The sequence below is a fragment of the Rhinolophus hipposideros genome (assembly GCF_964194185.1).
Source record: "Rhinolophus hipposideros genome assembly, chromosome: 16".
Taxonomy (NCBI): Eukaryota; Metazoa; Chordata; class Mammalia; order Chiroptera; family Rhinolophidae; genus Rhinolophus; species Rhinolophus hipposideros.
The window spans coordinates 59389987-59415544 of NC_138062.1; the positions used below are offsets into that span (position 1 = coordinate 59389987).

The 25558-nt window shown below is 44.4% G+C and overlaps 1 protein-coding gene across 6 annotated transcripts in view; it reads right to left on the bottom strand.

Annotated features, from left to right (window-relative positions):
• Positions 1 to 25558, bottom strand: part of LOC308508980 (uncharacterized protein) — a 146150-nt gene that overhangs the window by 3748 nt on the left and 116844 nt on the right. Inside the window, exons 2-7 of one of the 6 annotated variants that reach the window (XM_081076502.1) lie at positions 22837 to 23026; positions 20839 to 20955; positions 17713 to 17792; positions 14862 to 15028; positions 1253 to 1379; positions 51 to 231 (exon numbers count right to left, since the gene is read on the bottom strand). In XM_081076502.1, the coding sequence (XP_080932628.1) occupies positions 51 to 231; positions 1253 to 1379; positions 14862 to 14891 (338 nt within the window). In that variant the 5' untranslated portion in view covers positions 14892 to 15028; positions 17713 to 17792; positions 20839 to 20955; positions 22837 to 23026. Of the gene's footprint in view, positions 1 to 50; positions 232 to 1252; positions 1515 to 12797; positions 12921 to 14861; positions 15029 to 17712; positions 17793 to 20838; positions 20956 to 22836; positions 23027 to 25558 lie in introns of those variants that run through there. The other 5 variants (XM_081076501.1, XM_081076503.1, XM_081076506.1 and 2 more) reach the window with 5 other exon arrangements.

The following is a 25558-nucleotide window of genomic DNA, read 5'->3' on the forward strand; positions in this document are numbered from 1 at the left end:
TTAATTAGCAGTATACAGATAACCCCTTTGGTCCTGAGTAGGCCACTCACCTAAAAGGAGTCTCCTGGGTTAGTTGATGATCTCCATTATTGTTCATCAACTTGTTTTCTCCAACAACTGATCGAGAATCAATTCTTAGAAATCTCACTGTTTTTCCTTCACTGGATATATTATTGTCCAAAAACATCCACTGAGAACGTGACTCACCAGCTTTAATTTGACTGTAATAATCTGCAACAATTGGGAGGATCACTTATTTTCATGCATATGAAATGGTGGGCATAAGAGATAACCTGTGTATTCTCTTATACTGATATAAAATGCAAACAGATGTAGGCAAATGCAGGCAAATAAGAAAACTGACAACCTCAGCAATTGGGGACTGTGGCAGAAACAGGTAAAATTAGTCAAAACGGAAACTTGCTTTGTTAGGAAATACTTGAAAAGAGAGAGAGACTGATGTTCAGATAAATATTATCTAAGAATGCAAAGCAGGAAGGAAATGGGTGCTAAGCATGTGCCCAGGTGCTCCCTTTAGAAGAGGACCCATAGAAAGTCTAAGTGTTTTAATTTAAATAACAAGTCCAACAGGACAGCCTAAGAACTGAGAAATTTCACCTTTCTCAAATACAGGATGAGTCATGTTTCTGATGCACATGGATAAACCTCATTCCCTTATCTAGAATCTGTTGCTCTCTGAGAGTTGTCACTTCATCCAGTTCTCAGACACATATGGAGCCTTTTTCATGGTCCCCAGAAGCCAGTGGCTGAATGGATAGTGTGTGTGGTGGTGCTTCCCTGCTCCTGGAGAAAAGGTCCTCATGATGGAGGTTGAAGGGCAACAAATGTCCCATGAGATGGACCATTACTGAGGTCTTTAAGACCATTGATGTTGGTCACGTGTGGGATTAATTGCAGGAAAACGATCATGTCAACTGTGCATTATGCATAGTGTACCTTTCACAGGCATGGAAACCAAGCTGCTCTCAGAACCCAGCCCCACAGCAACTGGAGACTATGGTCTCACTTAAAATTAGGGAGCCTTAGACTTGTTGAAGATTAATAGAGTCAGTTTGATACATGAAACCTCGTTTTCATAAGAAAGCCATTTGACTCTAAATTGCTCCATGAATGTTTCCAGTGCGTCTTTCCTTGTTCAATACATTCTCATTACTTGGTATTCAAAGGAAAGAATAACTATAGAAAAGAATTGTTCTCTAAAAGATAGGAAAAGAGATAAATGCGTCCTCACCCACGGAGGCCAGGTTCCGGCAGGTCTCCAGCATCACTTCTCTGTAGAGCTTCCTCTGAGCACCATCCAGCAAAGCCCACTCTTCATGGGTGAAGTTCACAGCCACATCCGCAAAGACCACCGTGTCCTGAAACATCCCACGTTATATTTCAACAAGGCTCCTCTTCACCAATGTGTGAGGAGGATGGGGGAAGCTGAGATGGACCTGGACGCAATTCCTAGGACTCCTGAGCTCATGTTTCCATGGGAAATGACAATGAACAAGTAAACCTACATGGGGAACACTTGGTGACAGTCAGTGCATGGAACCACCGAAGTTTGACAACGGACACATACTTCTCCTCAAATAATTATAATGATTTTTCCTGAGATGGAGCAAATTCTGGGGTAAGGGAAAAAGTGAAAAATGAACTCGTCATTCAGGTAACACAGCAATAGATACTTGGCTTACTCTGTTTTGTCCACATCAGCTCCAAGACCTAGAATCAGAAAGTCAGGATATTGTAAACACTGAGATTCCTGGGCTGCTGATCTGACAACTCCCCCTTTGGAAGTCATCAGCATAGAGGAGCCTGGTTGAGTCCTTTCATGTGTAAGAGGCAGAAACACGAACCCTCCTAGGATAAAGGGGACTCTGTGGATACAGACACAGGCCAGGGCCTGGGTCTGGGCCTGGCACAACTGTTGGTAAAAGAAGTAGTTGATTCCTGAAGAATCTGCCAAGCCAGTAGAGACTCCAATACAAACAAGGCCTGGAATTTGAGGAAATGGGCTGACAAGAAAAATCGATGAAGGATTTAATGGTAATAGAGATAAATGTAATGTTAACAGAGAGAAAATTTAAGTAATCAATAACTTTAGAGCAATATGGTGTCGCACCACATCCAAAGAAATAAATGCAAACAATTATGAAAATGACAGATTAAAAAAAGAAAGTTAAAATCTATAGAAAGAAATCGCCAAAACAGTTACACAAACAATGCTACTACAATGGTGTTGCAAGAGCAGTTCAATAAGCCCACAATGCCTATGAATTTTTATTCTAAATGTATTTGGGGAGCTCACGTGACAATACAAATAAAAGACAATATAAAGACATATAATGTAATTGAATAAGGGGAACAGAAGATGAATAGACATTTCCCAAAGAAAAAATGCAAATGGCCAATAAGCATATGAAAGACATGAGTCATCAGGAAAATGCAAATGAAACCAAAACAGATTCCTGTTCACACCACTAGGATGGCTGTGCAGATAGACACATGTGTTGGCGAGGATGTGATGACGGTGGGAAACCTGACATACAGCTGATAGGAAGTAACGTGGGGCAGCCACTTTGGAAGACAGCCGGGCGGGTCCTCAAAATGGTGAGCATGGTGACCACATAACACAGCAATTCCACTCCTAGGTGTCCACATACCCAGGGAAAGCAAACAAACATCAACACAAAAACTAATGCACAGACAGGACAGCAGTATGATTCATAGTAACCAAAAAGTGAAAAAAACTCAAAAGTACAACAGGTTTAGAGAAGCAAAATGTGGGACATTCCTGCAATAAAATACGTGTGACAATAAGAGAAATGAAGTGATGGCCTTGACATGACATCAATTAACCTTAAGGACATTACCAGGCGTCAAAACCACCATACAGTGTAATATCACTTACATGAAATGCTCAGAAAAAACCAATCTGTACAACGTAGATTAACACCATGCCTAGAACCCAGGGACAGGCACACTTATAAGAGTGCCAGTACTTTTGAGAGTCTGTGGGGGATGAAAACGTTTTAACATGAGAACATGAGGATGGGGGCACAATGCTACAAATATAATGAATGCCACTGGATTTTATACTTTCAACAGGTTAAGATTCTGGTATTTAAATTATACCTGAATTATAGGTGTTGGAAAATAAATTGAGGCAGACGAAAAATACAACCTTCTCATCCTAATGGTCATTTTATTCTAAAACAATAGATCTTGGGCAACAAGAGGAAAGAGTGGGGAAACATGAAATTACAGATGTTTCAGACATTAAGGAAGTTGACATTTTATAAACCACTTGTGGGAAGGCATTTTTTAGATTAGATGTAAATTGCACTCTGACGCTAATTTTTGACTGTGGGGGTGGTAAGCAAACCTCCACCAGGCAACTGTCAGAACAGAGCTCAGTGTCAAGAATTCAACTCCATTCTCATGACCTACTGGACGATGGCATCAGACACTACAGGACTCAGTCCTAGGAGACGGCCACCCACCCCACCCCCACTTCAGAGGCCACTCTCAAGGCCAGATTGTCACCTGTACTTCTCACCGACCGCCTAGAAAGCAGAAGTTCTCAGGACACCCTCTCCTTGAATTTGGTTAATTTGTTGGGCAGACTCACAGAACTCAGGGAAATGTGTTACTCACTAGGTCACCTGTTTAGTATAAAAGGTTAAGTCAGAAACAGGAGATGGAAGAGATGGGGATACTAGGGAAGGGAAGGGGCTTGGAGCTTTTGTACCCTCTGCAGTGCCTCCTCTCCACAGATTGCCTTGATCTCCACAGACTGAGGACTGTTTTCTTATCCTCTTGGTTCCTGTGGCATCGTCATCTTGTCCAAACCCATTTTCTGAGGATCAGGGGTGGATGCAGGCACAAAGGACAACCACAGAACACAAGGGCACACATGCAACATGGCTTTGGGGGAGGACGGGGTCCTGTGTGGGAAATGTTGAGAAGATGAGCCTAGGACACCCAAATGCACGAGATACGCAATATTGTGCTTAGAAGCACTTGTCGTATTAGTAAACCTTGAAGCCACCCATGTGGACAGTAGCAACAGAATCAAGAAATGAAAATAGTTTGTCCCACCAGAGGACACTAGGGAACAACACAAGCGAGAGAGCCACCATTCCATGGGAAGGCACAGAACTGTGAACAATAGAAAACTGACACAATTGAACCTCTGGTGTGATGCCATCTGAACTCAAAACAAAACATGAACAAATCCATTGACTTTGGGGAGCACACGTGTCATCCACCCAGACAGGAGCCCTGGCCCTGGCTGTCGTTACAGGACCATCACTTCAGGTTCTGTAGGCGGCTGTGCAGTTGCTTGTGCACTTTCTACATACACTATATTGAACAGTTAACCACGATGAAACCAGTTATAATTTATCACAATAGCACCTTAAAGCGAAAATGTCACAACACTTCAATAGATAAAGAACATGTGTGTCCTAGTCCATGGGTGACCTCACAACATCCCTTAGTAGCTGAGGAATGGGTGGGACCCTGCGGAGTCTGAGAAGGGACACGTGAGAAAGACATGTTCACGGATGAAAATCCCACAGTAGGTAAAACACGGAGGCCCAAGCCGCTCTCCTCGTAGAGTCTACATCCGGAGTCACTGGAGACAAACACACAATAATAACAGAAAAACAAGTTGCCCATATTGAAACCTCAAAGAATTATTATGGAAGATCTGTAGAGAACAAGGACAGGATATAATTTTCAGTGAATTTCCAGAATGCTATGACGATATAAAAAGAAATCACAATTCATTTTCAATCACTACCCACAGCAGTTAAGAGAAATTTTTAAACATAACTTACACTATTAAAACCAATTCTGATGAGAACCTCCAACTTATTCCAAATTTCTTTTTACTGTACCTCTCTGATGTAATACTATATGTGTTTGCCCTTGGATTTTGGCATAAGGTCCTAAAACCTCTGTCATTTTCTAAATGATAACAGCACTAAGAGCATCTTTTGTTCTAATGAGACGACTCTGCGTAGCTGTCACGAGAAAACCCAAATATTAGAAGGGTGGCCTGTTTGGACCTAATCACAGCCCCTGGGGAGGGCACAGAGGTGGCAAATGAGTTCATATTAGGTTAGTGCAAAAGTAATTCCGGTTTCGGAGAGTGAATTTTAAATCATTATAACTAGGTTCAAACACATCTTCGTTAATAAGAACCATTACAATCAACACATTTTTGCCAACAACAAATAACTTTCTTTATTCCTGTAGCATAAAAATCCATGCTTCAAGATTCCACGAACTCTTGGAAAGCATTTTCTGCATCCTGCTGGCTGTGGAAGCATTTTCCTTGCAAAAAGTTGTCAAGATGCTTGAAGAAGTGGTAGTCGGTTAGCAAGAGGTCAGGTGAATATGGTGGATGAGGCAAAATGTCGTAGCCCAATTCATTCAGCATTTGAAGCGTTTGTCGTGCAGCGTGCGGTCGGGCATTGTGGTGAAGAATTGGGCCCTTTCTGTTGACCAAGTCCGGCTGCAGGCGTTGCAGGTTTTGGTGCATCTCATCGATTTGCTGAGCAGCCTTCTCAGATGTGGTTTTGCCATATGCAGAAAACTAGTGGATGAGACCAGCAGCAGACCACCAAACAGGGACCATGACCTTTTTTGGTACAAATTTGGCTTTGGGAAGTCCTTTGGAGCTTTTTCTAGGTCCAATCGCTGAGCTGGGCATCGCTGGTTAGCGTACAAAAAAAAGAAAAAAAATCACTGTTCGCCGCACATCACAATCCAATCAAGAAATGGTTCATTATTGTTATGTAGAGAGATGACACTTCCAAATGCCAATTTTCTTGATTTTCACTCAGCTCATGAGGCACCCACCAATCGAGCTTTTCACCTTTCCAATTTCCTTCCAATGCTGCAAGACTGTAGCATGGTCGATGTTGAGAGTTCTTCGGCAACATCTCATGTAGTTGTAAGAGGACCAGCTTCGATGATTGTTCTCAATTGATCATTGTCAACTTGCCATGGCTGGCCACTACGCTCCTTATCTTCAAGGCTCTAGACTCCTTTGCAGAACTTCTTGAACCACCACTGCCAAATGTGTTGTTGATGTTGTGAGTTGTCTCTGCTATTTTACAACCCCTTTTGAATTCAAATAAGAAAATCACTCAGATTTGCTTTTTGTCTAACATCATTTCCATAGTCTAAAATAAATATAAAATAAATGGCAAGTAATAAGTCATTAGCAAAAAAAATAAAGCGAGAAATGTGCATTAAAATGATGTATAACATAACCACATTTATTTAAGAATGTATTCCAATATCAAATGGCAAATTTCAACAATGCAAAAACTGCAATTTCATTTGCACCAACCTAATAATTAATTAACCCCACTGATGACCTCTACTATCTAGTGTCAGAATTGACACAAATACTAGGACCCCTGGCTGGTGTCACAGCACTGCTTGCTGTAAGGAAATGCTCCATTATCTAGTGACCAAAGCTGTCAGAACTGAAGTTTCTACGTGAAAGTAAAGGAGAAAGACACAGGAGGACAATTCAAGGTTTCTCCAATGCAATGTCTAATGAAGGATACAGAATGATCACAATGAAAAAATCATAAAACCTTATTGAAAGACATCAAGTACACAGAAACAGAAAGACGGCGCATGTTCTCTGACTGCAAGCTCAACGCCACCATGATATTAACTCTCCCAATTAATGCACAATTTTAATAGAATAACATTATGTTCAAAACCACCATGGGGTTGATTTTCAACTTATGAAAAAATGCTACTTAAAAATAAACAGAAAGCAAATGTCTAAGAATAGCCACGTTCTCTACAGAACCAGGTGGACGGACTTCCCCACGTCTCATCAAGACATTAAGTCACAAGAGTCACTGGGACATCTCAGCACAGCAGGAGGAGGGACCCACGGATAAGAATGGGAGTCTGTGACACGGGACCCTCTGTGGGGCTTGAATCTCTGCCAGAGCAGGCACTGTCCTGGGGTGGGGACGACGGACACTGTAACACACGGGGGATGAGGAATGGTTAGTGACAGGGGACAGTGAATGTCCCTGTCATCGACTTCATGGAAAATAACCAACCTGATGCAGATTTAAATGTAGAACTTTCAGAACCAGCTGGAGTCAAGTGTTCTATGACTTCCGACTACAGAGATTTCTTACATAAGGAAAAAAGAACAAGCTACAAGGGACACGAAGGATGAATGAAATATTAAGAGTCCGTTCACCAGCACAGAGTAAAGAGAGTGAAAAGATAACCGCACTGCAGAGAAAACGTGCACGGTGTCTGCACATGAATAGGGACTCCTGCCTAAGTACCTCAGAAAACACCAGAAACCAGTAAACATGCAAGCGAATCAAAGGTGACCAAAACTATTTCACAGAAGATAGAATATCACATGGTCTGCCAGGAGGAGATCTGGGTCACATATGAGAAGGACAGAAATAAAGTTTGTAATTTAGATCCTGGCAATTATATGATAGAATGAATACCTAGGAATGAAAGTTACTTGGGGGGAGTCAATTCACACCTTCCACACTCATTTCCTAGTAAATTTAAATTTGTCCATAATCTACAAACCCACAATTTGCCTCTTTACTGCAGAAACTTAAGATGCAATTCACATTTGAAGACAAACCCCAGAATCCCTGTATTTTTTTTTTTAATTTCCTCATAAATTTGTATTTTATTTTTTTCCCCCTTTCTTCCACCTCGCCCCCCCATTCCGATTCAAACCACTGTCTCTCAGTCTAGTTGTGTAGGACACAGCTCCCTGGCCCATGCTGGTATTATGAGCCTTGCACCGCGCCCCCCCCCGCCCCCCCCCCGCTTCCCCCCCCTCCCCAGCCCCAGTTGAGACAGTCGGTCGTTGGTCGGCCGCTCTCAGAAGCTCTCGCCGGATGCCAGCTGCTCATGATGGCTGCTGGCCACTCGCACTGACCACCGGCCACTCATGGAAGCATACAGTAGCCCGGAATTTCGCCAACCTCTGCTGCTCTCTGCAGCCCAGCTCCAGGGAGAAACCTTGTTCACAGTCTTAGCTGTAGAGGGCGCAGCTCACTGGCCCGTGTGGGAATCGAACTGGTGACCTCGGCGTTAGGAGCACGGCGCTCCAAGCACCTGAGCCACCGGGCCGGCCGCAGAATGTTTTAGCCTTGCCAATGTGAACACACTTGACAGCACCCAGGACACACAGCACTGTAATAGGTGAGTAAGCGGGGACCGAGCCTCAGGCACCAGTACAAGTGACACAGACGGGGGCTGAAGAATCAGAGAAGCCTCTGTGTGACAATACTGGTGCACGGCTGGTAATAGTCACTTACTGGAAATGTAAGAGGCAAAATCAAACCACACACTGCTGGGCAATGAATGAGAAGTGACCAAGGTATGAAGAATAACAGTCAGGACAGTGCTCACCCTGGCCGCAAGAGGGAGACAAGACCTGGCAGAAGCACCCGGAAGTCGCAGATGCTAACAACTGCCCAGGGCATCGCTGTTCACCTGGGTGCTGAGGCCACAGGTGTTCTTCTCTTCTTCTTCCTCCTCATTATTATTATTATTATGAAATCTGAATGCAAAAATGAACCATCGGGTTGGAAACAGCTTCAGATGGGGCAAACTGCCCAGCCCACATGCAGGTGGGTCCCCCTTCCGAGGCTGTGCAGCTTCTCTCAGCATCACCAGCTCCTTCCGGGTGATTCTGAAGGTTGGAAGCCACCTGCAAAGGGAGGCGCCCAGCACCCCCCCAGTGCACCTGCCTTCACCTTTCACAGGACCTGCTTTGGGTGCAGCTTCTCCCCACCCAAGTGATGCACCTGCTTAAGCACTGGGGTCACAAAGATCACAGAAGGGACCCGCAGAATCACTAGTCCCACCTTTGTTCAAAGTGTCGATGAAAAAACATCCAGCCTAAAAGAAAGCTTACAAGAGTTTACTTAAGCCAAACTAACAACAATTGCCAGGAAGCAAAATCTCAACACGTAGAGAAAATGCTCCGTAAAATGGCAGACTGCAGCTTATTTTATTTTATATGTAGAATCAGAGGAAGGAGGGTTACATAAAATCCACTGGTGGAAGATTAAGGCAGTGGGAGAAAGGAAAGCAGGGAAATCTCTGGGATTGGATAAAAGTAAATTGGATAGACAGGTAATTATTTTACACAGATAAGTACAGGACATTTAAATAAGTCAATTTTACAGCACATAGAGACGGTAATCAGGAGACTAGAATAATAATGAGGAATTCTATAGCTTCCAGCTCTGGTCCAGAAAAAGGGATTACTGACATTCCAAGGGCATGTTATCCTAGATGCAAAAAGACAACAGACAGGCTCACTTAAGATATAGACTGACCTTTGTCAAGGAAGCTACAGACTAAAGATATGACTTCCTGCCATGGCCCACCTTGGTTAGGAATTTTTATGTTCATATCATCTTATGTAGTTATTTTCAGTCTGTTGAGCTTGTCAGGTTTAACATGTGGCGCCTTTTCCGTCCACAAAGGATAAAGTGGGGAGAGTAATTCTAGAGGACTTTTTTGGTTTAAAAGAATAGGAAACTGCTTAGCTCTTTCAGAAAACAGTTGTCAGTTCAGTATTAACCTCAGGTAAGAAATTCTAAATCATCGAATCAAAATTTAACACATCAGTTTCCCAAGTCCCATTTAGTGGATTTTGCATAAACCTGTGAGGCCTTTATTAGCAGTGGGACAGGATCACAGGGTCACACACTCTGCGCCCTGCATCTGAGTCACCACGCCTTTTATCAATGTTTTAATCCTAAAATCAACCCACCTCCCATGAAAGTCTGGAACTACTGTGTGCAAGTCCCCCAATTCTAATGGAAAATATGATTATTTTCTGGATCTGAGACACTTTTCCCCAGCTCCACGTGTGGTTCAGACTCTGAATAACAAAAGTGAGAAGAGCAAAGACCCAGGACTGTTACTCTTAAGACCGGGAGATTGTAATGGTGGCACTATACGGTGTTTCCCCGAAAATTAACCCCAGTTAAGACCGTCAGCCAGACAGACCCATTTAGTACGTTATGACGATGTTCCAGAAGTAGATAACATGACTATTTTAATTAATGTAGACAGTTAAATTAAACAGACAGTACATTAAAACATAAAACATCCCCTAAAAATAAGCTCTAATGGAGCCAAAATTAACATGAGACCTGGTCTTATTTTCGGGGAAATACGGTACATGTTCTCTTTTGTTCATGGACGTTGGGACTTTCTTTTTTTTAAAGATTTTTATTGGGGAAGCAGAACAGGACTATATTGGGGAACAGTGTGTTCTTCCTGGACTTTTTTTATTCCCTTGTGGTTGACAGCCTGTGCTCCAACCAACTGAGCCATCCGGTAGGCAGCTCAGCTCAAGGTGCCGTGTTCCATCTTAGTTGCAGGGGGCGGAGCCCACCATCCCTTGTGGGACTCGAGGAGTTGAACCGGCAACCTAGTGGTTGAGTCCATTGGCCAATGTGGGAATCAAACCGGAAGCCTTCGGAGTTAAGAACATGGAGCTCTAACCACCTAAGCCACTGGGCAGCCCCATGTTGGGACTTTTTGAAAGCTTTTCTTTCTCCACTTCCTTTACGGCAGGCCTTAATGATTCTGCTTGCTGTACATTTACTGTGCATAGTGGCTACAAAGCTTGTATTTACTATACCCCAGGGCTGGTCAGGTGACTTGGGACAAGCTTTGCATCTGCATGGCATCCACTCCTGGCTCCAACTTAAATCTACACAACACATCCAGAGGTTGCAATAACCACTTGAACTGCACCTTCCGCCACCCCAATGGACACAGCTGAACACAACAGAAAATTCCACCAGAGGCAGAAGCAATTTACATCCTGGTTAGAAAATATAAAACTTGAGCCCAAACGCAGACTCCAGGCATTACTTGCAGTAGTTTCCTGCAGACTGCCCAACCAACCCTCGTCTTACTTTAATAAATCTTCCTTCTACATTCTTTCACAACCCGCGAGCGAACAGCCAAAACAATTACCACCCTCACTAAGAAGTAGACAAAAAGAATTCAGTCGTTTTACATGAGCCAAAACCGGAGGCCGGAATGAGGGAAAGCTCTCAGTGCAGCTGGACACAGGGGAGGCTGCTCACAGGCGTCAGGTGACAATGCTGAATCCTCTGAGCCCTGTGCTCCTGGAATCACTGATGGCCGTGAAAGGAAAGGCTCCTCCCTTTTGATCTGGAAAAGGGAACTCTGCAGGTACCCCGCTTCCCATTCAAGTCAGGTAAGACTCACAGCTGCCCCACTGTTTACTCAGGACAAGGCCAGGGCCCACCCACTGCCCCTCCCCCATCAGTTCTGTGTTTCCTCTCTGGTAAGGTGACTGCCCGACTGCAGTGACCAGAGCAAATGCTTATTGAACAAATGTTGCTTCAGCTTCTTTCCTAACCCCACAGTCCTGAACTTTGGCCCACGTTCACCCAGCCCCTGAGAACAAGGTGGCCTCGGGACCTGCCATCCCAACCCCACCTGGTCGGTCCTTCCTGTTTTGTTGACTCCTGTCTATCAAAGGAAATACCTTTTTGCCCAGTTCTTGAGACCCTTGCAGTAATTCCTTTAAATGAAACTCCCACGGAAGTTGGAATTTTCATAATCCACGGGCTTGACCAAGTGACCACAATCCCGCATGTTTTAAATCTAAGCTGTCCTCAGCCTTCTGTCCTCCCCGCCAGCCCCAGGTCTGAACGAGCACTGAGATGCACCAGAGCCTGCCGACCGGACGTGAGAACCTGCTCAGCACACAGACGACGGTCCCTGTCAACCGCCTTCCTGCTGACCCTGCTACCCAGAAAAGCCCTTTTCTGTCTGATCTCTGCGGACCGAAAATATGAAGGGGCCACAAGCTCAGGAGACTGAAAATAACCACATAAGATGGCGTGAGCATACAAAACGTCATAATTCAGTGGGCCATGGAGGGAAGTCACAGCTTTAGCTCCCTTCATCAAGTTAATCTGTGCCTTGAAGCGGGCCTGTCTATCGTGTTTCTGCACCTCAACTGACCTCCTTGGAGTCAGTAATCCCTTCGCCCCCCCCCCACCAGAACAGGAAAGTACAGAATCCCTCATCATTAATCTCGTCCCTTGATTAACGTCCCTATGAGAATATCACTATCCTACACCACCGATGTGACAGAAGTACCAATCTCTCCAATCTACTTGTATCCAACCCCACAGATTTCCCGCTTTGCGCTCTCCCACCCCTTAATCTGTCACCAGTGGATTTCACATAACCCTCCTCCTTCGATTCTATGCATTAAATAAGCTGCAAACCACCATTTCGCAGAGATTTTCTCAATCCGCTGAGATTTCTCTTCCCCAGCAATCGTCAGTTTGGTCAAATACTCTCGTAGGCTTCCTCTGAGGCGGGTTCCCTCCGCGATGCAGACACGACACAGTTCTGAGGCCAGCGCCCCGTCCCTGCAGACCGCCCCCACGCCCCGGCCGCGCATCCCTCGGGTCCCACCACCCCGCCCACCCACGGCCGCGCCCACACGTGGGTCAGCCCCCCCGACTCCCAGGAGCCACGGGACGGCGCGGCGGCACCTCGCCACGCAAGGAGACTCGGGTCGGAGGCCCCTGGACACGCACGTGGGGACGGGACCCCAGCCTGAGGTGGAAGCGGGGCCTCAGGTCAGACCCGGCGGCCCTGGGAGCGCCCGCCGTGCCGGCCCCCGGCCCGTTTGGAAAGCAGCCAGGCCCCATCGGGGCCACGGCCGCCCGCGCACTCACCATCTCCCCGCCCCGCTCCAGGCTGTCGGCGCCCTAGTCTCGGCCCCTCCGGCCCGGGGCTGAGGGCGCGGCGAGCAGACTCGGGACGGCGCGGGAACAGGAAAGAACGCGATCCGCGGCCCCGAGAGGAACGCCCCCAGAGCGCACGAGGCGCCCGCCCCCGAATGTGACTGGACGGCGCGCTAAGAACCCGCTCTCTGATTAGACCAGTCACTCGCCCAGCCGGAGAGTCTCATTGGACAGGAGCTCGGCACGCACAGGGCCCTGATTGGACAGATTTCCAGCTTCTTCCGTGCACACTTGGGCTGGTAGATCCCTGGTAACCCGCCCAGTGTTCCTGATTTGTGTCGGGTCCCCACCCAGTGTTACCTGATTGAGCACAGGTGCAGTCCCAAGGGGCCTGCATAACGGGCAGACAGCGAGTCCACTTGGAGGAACCCTGCAGAAAATGCTTTTCTGATCGTTAGCCTTTCCCTGCCCCACCTTCTCTGCAGACCAGTACAGACCAGTAAGGAGGGTGCAGAAAACAACGAGCTTAGTGTAGGGTTGACCAGGCATCAACCCACAGGCCAGTCGTCCCTGCTGAGGCTTGCTCCTGAACTAGGAAGGCCCTACCTAGTATTCCTACAAATCACAGCTTTTCACCGAATGGACAGGAGGCCTGGTGACGAACAAGGTCAGGTGTGAGCTGGTGGTATGGTCACCGTGGATCTGTTCCCTTTAGAAACATTCACTGGTGAGACATGTAAAGAGTTAACAGGAGCGAGTTTGTGAGTTATCAGGAAGGAGCTTAAAAATTAACCACTTGGCTCTGAATCTCCTGGCTAGCACTGCACCTGCAGGCTGCCAAGCATCTTACATCCATCATAGGTGGGAACAGAACAGTTCCCAATTTCAAAAGCAATGCCCTGCAGCAGACATCCATCACAGATTGGAAAGAGGACAGTTCCCAGGATATGACAATTGTAACGGCAGCTACTCTGCAAAATGACAAGCACCCTACATCCTGAATATAAAAATGTAAAACCCCACACTCCTCATCAGCACAGCCATCTTCATGAGACTTTGCCCTGGCAGATTTCTCCTGCCAGTATTCTCTTACCATACTGTCTGAGCAGCTCTTTCTATCACGCTTCTCTGGCAAAACTCCTTTGACAGTTCCAAACAGAACTCTCTCTGCCTGACTTTTCAATAAAGCTCTCTTGCTCTCCAACATTGTAGATTCTCGTGAATTCTTGTCACGCACTTCGAACGACAAGTGGTTAATTCTAGGCCAAGACATTCGACAGTGACCTGACTACATGTAACGATGGTTTGGTGTTAATTTATGATCTTTGACGTCTGGAGATCAGTCCTACATCTATACCCCCACAAAGGTGCTTAAGGTAACCATCCACGGTGCTCTGTGGACAGTGGGAACCCTCGCCCCTGCCTGCATGAGACTCCTCTCAGCACAGCCACAGTTGTGAGAGGCGAGAATTCTCAGGGGTGCATTTTGCTGCAAGGAAATTTGTCAGATCATGTTTCAGTCAGTGCCCAGAAAATTTCAACATATGACAGGCTGTCTTTCCTTATTTACATTGTAGTGTTGTTCTACAGCTTTGTGACTATACAAACACCACTGAGTTTCACATGTGAAACTATGAACGTTAGAATACGTGAAGCATATTTCCACTTTTACAAACAAATTTATAGGACAGAATACCATGATACCCCTACCTCCTGGCCATCACTAAGATCTTTCTGTTGCTATGGATTTGCCTTGTCAACTGAACAATAACGTGGACTAGGTAGTCCGTCACCAAAAGGATTTCTTAGGGAAAAGGAAAAAGTACTGCAGCAGCAGGAGAACATGCAGACCCGACGTGCCATGTGCACATCTGCCTCACGCCAAGATGGTGGATATATATGTATATATATGGCAGGGAGACAGGAAGTTAGAGCCATAGAGTTTTATGCATAGGAAGTTAGGACCATACAATTCAAGGAGCCCAGCTCTATCCACACACACCTCCTAGCCTGATTAATTTCCGTAATTTCCAAGTTCATCTTTCTCATTCCCACCTGATCAAGATCTTTCTCCAAAAGCATCATTGATCAACAGTCGGTTCTTCTGTCTTCACTCTTTTAATCCCTCGATGTCAGGAAGGACTTCTGGGTGTCATCTCTCACATCACAAGGAAAGTGCATGGATGGGGAACAGCTCGTGTCCAGGGTTAACAGGTACAGAGCTTAATAACAATAAGAATTTAAAAAACAGTATTAGAACAACACAACATAGTCTATTTGACAGATTTATCCCAGACGTTCAAGCCTGTGGATAATGAAACAAAGACCATTATTATCTTAGTAGATCAAAGTTCTGGGTAACAGGTTCAACGATCATAAAGGTTCCCCCTCTTTCACAGTAGCAGAGTAAATGCGAACGATGGCACATTCCTTCCATGGAAAACAGAAAGGTGAAGTAAGAATCAGTAGTAAGAAGAGCTGTGCAGGGTGGTTCAGTCGTGTGACAATTTATTTCCTTCAGAGGCCACCTGCTTTAATTTTTGACAGGTGTGGATTCAGACCATCAGTGTGCAGTTCCAGTCAGGTGTCGCCTTCTTTAGGTGACAAGTATATCCAAGAGTTACTCCCTGCAGTTTAGCGGCACAGGAGTTAGTCAAAAATATCTAGTTGTTGCGACCTGCACAACACAAGCCGTGGGAAGACAAGGGAGACGGCGAGGGTTAAACTATAATAAAGAGACAGAGACTCAAATACAGTTAAACCACAGAGGACCAAGGGACTCGCAGCCTCAAGAGACTGGAGCACCGAATAAGGTCGACTGGGGTATTTATTGATTACAAACAAAGGAATCATATGATTTTAGGCACGGCCTGTGAAACTCTTGCAAAATTTAAAAAATACTTTTTGAGCCCAATTGTAGGTCCCACAGCAAGGGAAGCATATAGTCCCATGATATCTAAGGTGTGGTATGCACCTCCCGGAGGGGAGAAAGTCTCTTGTGATGAGCCATTCCATGAGCTGAGCAGTAAGGGCGAGATCTTATCGCTCTAATGGACCGCTCTCACGATTAGGTGAGAGGGAGCAGCAAGAGTCAGCAGCTGCTTTTCTCAAGCAAGGGGGAAGGGAGACAAGGCTCCTTTCCATTTATTTTACAGCAGCTCATGGGTCTCAAAGGGGTCCCGTCTGGCTTGAGTTGTTCCTTCCGTAAGGAATCTTACTTGTTTCCGACTGCGAACACTTCTTTCTGGAGACCAGACAGAGAGACATGAGTCATAAAACTCTAATCCCAAAGAGGCACAGTTCCACAATCCTTCCTTTCTTAGGGAAAGGCAGGAGGGGACAAACAGTTAGGCTACTGTGCAACAACCACATCTAGTAAAGGCCCTTCCAGCGAGGCTGGAGGGAGACTTTTTTGAGGTGTCTTTCCAGTAAAGAAAATCTCCAGGTTGTGGAGTGCGGATTGTGAGTGTTTCATTTCCCTGAAGTGCACTGTGAAAAAAGATTGTTGTACCAAATGATGATCATTGTCAATAGAAGCAATTAAGCCTTTACAATATCGAAGTATGTCTCTCTTACCAACTGTGAATGATAAGAGCCAGGAGCCAAATGCATGTGGTGTACTGCAATTATGTCAATAGTTGAAAGCTGGAGTCCGAAAAGGGGTAGACCTGAGATCTCAAAGGACTCATGCCAGTGCTTTCGGCCAAGGTATTTGAAGAGTTTCTACAATTTTTGCCAATTGAATTTGAATAATACCATTAGCTCATTCAACTAAACCTGAAGATTGAGGATGGTAAAGCACAGTGAAAATGTTGTAGAACTGGCCAAACAGCACAGACTTGCTTTAGCACCTGACCAGTGAAATGGGTTGCTCAGTCACTGTGGTCTTGGACAGGAGTTCACCAAGCGGGAATAATCTTCTCTAACAGGACTTTAGCCACTGTAGCTGCATTAGCTTGTCTACGAGGCAAAGCTTCAGTCCAGTGAGAATACATACACATCATGACAAAAACGTATTTGTAACCATGAGATGGGGGAACTTTATGAAATCTATTTGCCAGACCTCAAAAGGCCCATTCAGCAATTGAAATTGTCCAGGGACAGTGTGAACAGGCTTCCCTGGGTTATACTTTCGACAAGTGGGACACGTAAGGTGGGCACTGTTTTTATCCTTGTTAATATCTCCCCACCATATTGGTCCATGAATGCTACCATTTTGTCAGGGGACCAGTGGTTTAATGCATATAGTTAGGAGTGGGAATTTTAAGAGTTTCTGGTAGCATTGGGTTATTTGGTCCAAACCAGAGCTTATTTCCTTACCCAAGCAGCATCTGTTGGGTTTCCAATCTTTTGTTTCTTCTTCTGAAGCCCATTATTGGGCTTTTTTGGCCAGTGTTTCTACGTTAGCAACTGGAGAAACATCTCTTTGAACCGTGACAGAGGTGTGACGGCTGCTGATGCCTTCTTAGCAGAAATATCTGCAAAGTGATTTCCTTTACCTTCCAGGGGTCAAGTTTAGAATGTCCTAGAATCTTAATAACAGCTAAAGCATCAGAGAAAACCATAGTGTCCAATATCCCTGAACATGGGGATCATTAGTAATTTGATCTCCATTTGGAGGGAAGGAAAGCACAGTGTTACATACATGAAAAGTTTCCATATATGAAGTCATGAACTGCTCCAAAGGCATATCTCCTGTCAGTATAAATGCTGATAGTTTTCCCCTTGGCTAAAATGCAAGCTCCAGTGAGGGCATATCATCCAGCCTGCTGTGCTGAAGGGGCCAGAGGCAAGGGCGTTGCCTCGATGACTTCAGACGGAGATACAACAGAATAAGCAGCTCATTACTTACGCTTTCATTTTGTTAAGTGTGGACCGTCTGTAAACTAAGAAAGATCAGCTTTACCTAGAGGAGTCTCCTGCAAATCGTCACGAGGAGTCAGACGTGACCTGTGAGTGTCAGCAGTCCTGAGGGGCTTTCTCAGTCTAAGAAGGAAAAAAAGCAGCTGGAGTAAGGTTACTACAACATAAAAGGGTTATAAATACAGATGCATTTCATAGGAAGTTAGGGACTGAAAGATGCTGGGTGTGATGAGAAAACAGGAGAGCTTGTGATATATGAGTGACAACCATGGTTAGATGGGATCCCACGACACCTTCTCTGTGGCTTTAACCAAAAGGGCAGCAGCCGCAATGGTTCTAAGGCAAAGGGGGGAGGGGTATCCCCCAGCCACAGGGTCCAGTTGTTGACTCTAGTGTGCTGGGGGGTCTATGTTGATACCATGTTTTTGAATGAGCACCCAAAAGGCATGTCCTTCCTTTTCATTCACAAAAAGGACAAAGGGAATCTGATAGTTAGGATGCCCAAGAGAAGGTGAGTTTATTAAACTCTCCTTTAAGGCTTTAAAAGCTGTCATCCTGTCCTTTGCATGAAATTGCATTGGGACTGTCATTCTTTAGTAGGACATACAGAGATTTTGCCACTAGAGAGATCTGGCATCCAATTTCAGCAGTCGCCTATTAGCCCAAGAAAATGTCGCAATTGGTTCTTCGGTTTGGGCATTGGGAGACAGGAATTGCTTCATGTAGTTTTCGAGCAATAATTGGAGCAATAATTGCCTTCCTCCTAATAATTGGAGGTCTGCTTTTCTTAAATGTCTATTAGGATACTCCCATCTGGCAATTTTCATCCAATGTCAAACTTGGCCCTCACAAACTAACATATTGATTAGTTGATACAAATTCGAAAACCCAGGCTGATGGGCCTGAATAGTAATATCAATTTCCTCAGCAAATTTGTTACTGTCCTCAGTAACCTTAGGGAATTTCTTTACATTGGCTCGTTTAACTCAGCTTGAGTCCAGGGAATATAGGAGATGTGGGGCTCATTAGGATCTCCAGAGGCTTTAATTTTAAATGAGAAAGTGCTAATACGTTCTGAGGAAGGAGAAAAAGGAGAAGATTCAAGAGAAGGTGCCTCGGGCCGGCCCAGTGGCTCAGGTGGTTGGAGCTCCACGCTCCTAACATCGAAGGCTGCTGGTTCGATTCCCACATGGGCCAGTGGGCTCTCAACCACAAGGTTGCCGGTTGGACTCCTGCAAGGGATGGTGGGCTGCGCCCCCTGCAATTAACAAGGGCAACTGGATCTGGAGCTGAACGGTGCCCTCCACAACTGAGATCGAAAGGACAAAAACTTGACTTGGAAAAAGTCCTGGAAGTACACACTCTTCCCCAATAAAGTCCTGTTACCCTTCCTCAATTAAAAAAAAATGTTTAAAAAAAAAAAAGAAGTTGCCTCTGGGGGATGAGCTGAAAGTGGAGGAGACAGGAGTGAGAGACAGAAAGAGATGGAGGCGGAGCTTGAGATAAAGGAGCAGTGGGGGAAGGGCAAGGCAGTGCTCCAGAGGACATGCAAGAGGTTTCGGGTGCCATTTTGTCTCTTTTTGAATTTTTAGCAGCCCTTGTAAACGTTGAGACTTTATTTGGTAAATGGGCAACTTTAGATTCATAATCTTATTTGGAAGCCTCAGAGTACCACTCAAAATAGGCATTCCATTTCTCTTTCTTAATTATACCACTGTTATTATCCAATTTAGTTTTAAGAAAATCAAGTTTGGGAATTTCCAAGTTCCCCAAAGTAGCCCCTGATTTTCTACATTACTCTTAGTGAGATCTGTTAAATAGGTGCATAAAAATCTCCCACAGGTTTTAAATATATATTCAGCCCATGTCTCCGTTGGAGAGACAGTTTTAGAGGCTTAGACAGCGGAGATCCCATTTTCAATACCGGGCCCTCAACACTTCACAACTCGAGCAACCTGCAGTTCTCCAGCTCACCTCACTCTGGAACAGTTCGATCACTGAGAATCAGGCCAAAGGCTGAGAGCCATTTCCAGGGAAATAACCAACTCTCAGGGAGTTAAGGTACAGGCTGAGCTGGGTAACACTCTTCTCAGCTTCTCAAGGAGACGGCACAGTCTAATACCAGCCCAAAGTGTCCAATTTCAGTTGAAATAATCTCTACCTCCAAAAGGAGTTGAGGTGAAGGCCGGATTTTGTCTCAAAGGACAACTTGCTTTCTGAAGAATTCAAGCCGACATGCCACAGTGGATACTCAGACAACATACACAAACAGGCCTTTAATGCATTCACACAGACACACACATATTTTTTTTTCAACAATTCCCAAATAAAGCCTGGAGAGCGACTGACGCAAAGGCGTTGGCTCAGATCCAGGAGAGAACTCACCCAAGGCCTCTAAGTCAGGGAGCAAAAAAGCATCGACCCCAATTGGCTCTGTGAGGCACCTAAGCAGGTTTGCTCACTGTTCAAAAGCTGTCAGGTTTTTTTCTTCTCTGGATCCCAAACAAGCCCCCAAAACGTTGACTGGACAAAAATAATTTTCCAGGGAGTCTGCTAAAAAGAGGGTTTATTCGGGAAAAGAAAAAAGCAAAAGTACTGCAGCCGTGTGAAAACTCATACCTCCACTAGCCTCACACCTACAGCATTCTGTCCCCTTCTAAGATGGCTTCTATATATATTTGCCCCCCTCCCCAAGCAGGAAGTTAGAACCATAGAGGTTTTTTGTTTTGTTTTTTAATTTATTTTTATTGGAGAATATTGGGGAACAGTGTGTTTTTCCAGGAGCCATCAGCTCCAAGTCAAGTCGTCCTTCAATCTAGTTGTGAAGGGCGCAGCTCACTGGCCCATGTGGGAATTGAACTGGCAACCCTGTTGTTAAGAACTCGTGCTCTAACCACCTGAGCCATCCAGCTGCCCCAGAACCATAGACTTTTAACATGAAGTCAAGACTAGAGAGTAACACGTAGCCCAGCTCGGTCCATAGATCTCCCAACTTACGAATCAGTTCTCTTAAAGTATGTTTGTTATTATCACAATCAAGAAAGACCTTTTAACACACACACGTACACACACACACACACACACACACCCCTAGAAACAATTTTGAAAAAAGCCCAGAGAGCATCAAATACAAAAAAAAAAATTAGCTTGAATCCAGGAGAAAACTCACACGAGGCTTCCAAAATGGAGAGGAAGCAATGAGCCAAAATGGCTCTATGTGAGGCGCCAGTAGCTGGTTGCTCACCTGCTCCAAAGACATTGGGGTTTGTTCTTCTCTGGATCCCAGCTGAGCACGAAAAATGTAGACAGAACAATACCATTGACCAGGTATTCCATCTCCAAAAGGTATTTATTTCGGGAAAAGGAAAAAGGGCTGCAACACAGTACCTGTACGTGCAGACCTGGCAAAACACATGCACATACAGCCTTGTGTGCTAACATGGAGGATGTCTAAGGCAAGGAGACAGGAAGTAAGAACCAGAGTTCTATGAAAAGGAAATTAGGCCCATAGAGTTTGACTGGGGGGGCTCATGAACTTCCATGACCTCAGCTCCTCCCACAGACTTCCCAGCCTGATCAGTTTCCCTAAAGTCCCATTTCAGCTGGGTGACAACAAAATTCTTAAGGAGGCTGATTAAGGTGTGAGTAGGGAAGGACATTAAAGAGGGACAGAAAATAGCTACATAAGAGCTGGTGTTAAGAGGGAGTGCCGTGTGGGAATCTTATTGAAGCAACAAGTATGACCAATAGACTGAAAGGGTAAAGAGTCTAATGGGATGGATTTCAGCTGAGGTCAGTGATAGGAATCTGAAGGTCTGGACTGAACTGAGAATGCGAATGTATTTAGAAGGATGTGGAGGGAAAAGGGAAGATGTTAAAAAGATATATGATCAAGCTAAATGGCTTCATGATTTTGCAAAGGAAAACCCAACAGCTGACTCCATCTGGTAGGCTGTAGAAGTGTTTTGCCTTCTATAACCTGGTTTCTGCCCCTGCTAGGACCATTGACCTTTAAACTACTTCCACTATTATTCAGACCATGTCTTTTTAACCTCCTTGTCAAATTTGTGTCCTCCAGGTTATAGCAGTTCTACATAAAGATGATGGTCCGCCAAGGATTTCAGCCGGTGCCCTCAACAGAAGCCACAGTGGAGGGAGGTCTTGACCCCTTAGACAGGCAGGTAGAGATGTTCGGTTCCAGGCTAGTAGGGTTGATGCCCCATCTCAGCCTGAAGCAGCTACAGAAGTCTGACCTCCAGTGTCATGCGGGAGACCCTGCTCGCTGCGCCATTTATTGTGCAAGACGGCCTGCGGATTCTCTGCTCCCGCTCCCCACATGAGAACACAGGATATGGCTAGGCCAAAAAGGAACACCCACGGAGCCACAGATAGGGGAGTCATACCACTATAGTCTCACTGGAGACTGGATCCACATGACCTGCAACCTGCTGTCCACTTCTCTGCCTGCCAACCCACCGAATGACCAACTAGAGCAGCCACGGCCGTTATATCAGTGGTTAATTAGCTAACTGGTTACAGCTGACGGCCAACTAGCCACAGCTGATGGCCATCTACTACCCAAGCCTGCACCTTTCCATGTGAGGTCAAGAGCCTAAAAACTGCTCTCTGGGACTCTGTCCCCACATCCAATCCTTAATGACCCATCATTATGGGGTCAAAATCTCTCAGGGGGGATTTGTGAGGCAGGACATGTAGTCTAGAAAACTGACAGGATACACATGAGGTGTTTCACTGCTTACACCTGTAACAAAGTGAATGTACCCAGCACCTGCACCTGGAGAAAAACAAGAACCAGTCTTCCACTTAGGCTGATCCCTATGACCTGACCTTTAACTAAGTATAACGTCATTATAATCTAATTTGCACTGTGGTTACTATGACTCCCATTATGCATCTGACACCATGACAGTTCCACACAAACCAAATAAGGAAGAAAGTGGGAAATGGAGGGTCCCGCCTATGAAAGGAGAAGAATCAACCATGTCATTAGGACGTCGACAATTTCCACTCTGGGACAGATAAATACCACTGATCCTGACTTCCTCAGCGCAACTCATTTTCGAAGTACCCCCACACTTTCCTCTTAAATACGTACATGGTGGGACAATTAAGTTTACAAACTCATCCTAGAAAAAGTGCTACATACCTCATCACAGAATGTCACTACGGTCACCTTTGAAGTACTCCCCTTGGGAAGCTATGCACTGACGCCAGCGCCTAGTCCACTCTTCAAAGCAATTGTGGAACTCTTCCTGGAATGGCCATCAGAGCTGTCATCATAGCACCCTTGATGTCCTGAATGTCATCAAAATGTCTTCGTTTCAACATTCCTTTATCTTCAGGTAAAGAAGAAGTTATGGGGGGTCAGATCAGGTGAGTAGGGAGGGTGTTACAATAGTTATTTGTTTACTGGCTAAAAACTCCTCACAGTTCTGTGAGCTGAAGCACTGTCGTGATGCAAGAACCATGAATTGTTGGCAAAAAGTTCAGGTTGTCTAACTTTTTCATGTACCTTTTCAGCACTTCCAAATAGTAAAGTTGGTTAATTGTTTGTCCAGTTGGTACAAATTCATGATGAATATTCCCTCTGATATCAAAAAAGGTTAGCAACATCGTTGCAACAAGTTCCCGAAATTGTGAGACCTCATACTTTCTTTTCAAATAAATCACTTGTGCTTTCCTACACGTCTCGCTCTTGACTTCTTTCTTGTACAGAGACAAGAACCCTGTAACCGCTGCTCTGAGATGTCTCCTCTTGGACACGCCTGTGACCCCCTGGTGAAAGGGACCCCTCACCCAGTCTTGTACACAAGCCTGTACAAGATTCCTCTCACACATTCCTCTTCTCACAGGTGTGAGAAGCTAGAATTCTCACTTGTGCATTTTGCTGCCAGGAAATTTGTCAGGTCATGTTTCAGTAAGTCCCCAGAGAATTTTGAAATACAACAGGCTGTATTTCCTTATTCAAACTGCACAGTATACAGTTTGGGGAATGTACAAAAATCACTAGTTGTACATGTAAAACTATGAAAGCTAGCATATTTGAATTATATTTCCATTTTTAAAAACAAATTTACAGTCCCAGAAGCAGCAAGAGAAAGACAGCTAGTTACTTACAAGAGAGCTCCCATAGGACTATCAGCTGATTTTTCTACACAAACTTTGAAGGCCAGAAGGGAGTAACAGGGAACATTGAAAGTGATCAAAAACAAAGGCCTACAACCAAGATTGCTGTCCACAGCAAGGCTATCATTAAAAAAATAGAAGGAAAAATAAAGAGCTTCCCACGAAAAAATAAGCTAAAGTAATTTATTACCACCAAGTGAGTATAGCAGGAAATGTTAAAAGAATAAAGACCAGAAATATGAATACTAAAAAGGCAATAACTATGTACCTATCAATAATCACTTTAAATATAAATGGATTAAATGCTCCAATCAGAAGACATAGGGGAGCTGAACGGATAAGAAAATAAGATCCATGCATATGCTGTTCACAAGAGACCCACTTCAAATCAAAAGACACGTACAGACTGAAAGTAAAAGGATGGAATAAGGTATTTCATGCAAATGGGAACAACAAAAAATCTAGAGTAGCAATACTTATATCGGATAAAATAGACTTTAAAACAAAGAGTAATAAAAGACAAAGAAGGACACTGTATAAAAATAAATAGATCAATCCAACAAGAGGACATAACCCTAGTAAACATCTACGCACCCAACATAGCAGCAACTAAATATATAAAACAGATGTTGAACATAAAGAGAGAAATCAACAGGAACACAATCATAGCAGCGGACTTCAACACTCCACTGACACCAATTATCACAGATCCTCCAGACAGAAAATCAATATGGAAACAGTGGCCTTAAGGATTAAATCAATATTTTTAGAGCATTTTGCCCCAAAGCAGCAGAATACACATTCCTTTCAAGTGCACATGGTACATTTTCCAAGATAGACCTCATGCGAGGCCACAAAACAAGTCCCAATAAATAAGAAGACTGAAGTCATATCAAGCATCTTCTCTGACCACAGTACTATAAAACTAGAAATTACAAAAAATAAACTGGAAAACACACAAACACCTGGAGAGTGAATAACATGCTACTGAATAATGAATGGGTCAACAATGAGATCAAGGAAGAAATCAAAAGATACCTTGAGACAACAAAAATGAAACCACAATGACCCAAAATCTATGGGATGCAGCGAAAACCGTCCTAAGAGGGAAATTCATAGCAATGGAGGCCTACCTAAAGAAACAAGAAAAATGAAATAGAAGACCAAATGAAACAGAGACCAAATGAAATAGAGACCAAAAAAACAATACATGAAATAGAGACCAAAAAAAACAAATGAAATAGAGACCAAAAAAACAATACAATGAAATAGAGACCAAAAAAACAATACAAAGGATCGATGAAACCAAGAACCATTTTTTTGAAAAAAGAAAATTGACAAATCTTTAGCCAGGCTCATCAAGAATAAGAGAGGACCCAAATTAATAAAATGAGAAATGAAAAGAAGTGACAACAGATACCACACAAATACAGAAAAATTTAAGAAAATAATACCAGCAACTACACACCAACAAATTAGACAATCTAGAAGATATGGATAAATTCCTACAAGCACATAATCTTCCAAGGCTGAATTAAGAAGACACAGAAAATCTGAACAGATGAATTACTACCAACAAAATTAAATCAGTAATCAACAAGTTCCAAAACAACAAAAGTCCTGGACCAGATGGCTTAACAGGTGAATTTTACCATTCAAAACAAAAAAATTATCACTTATTCTCCTCAAACTATTCCAAAAAATCTAAAAGAAGGGAAGGCTCCCAAGCTCATTTTACAAGG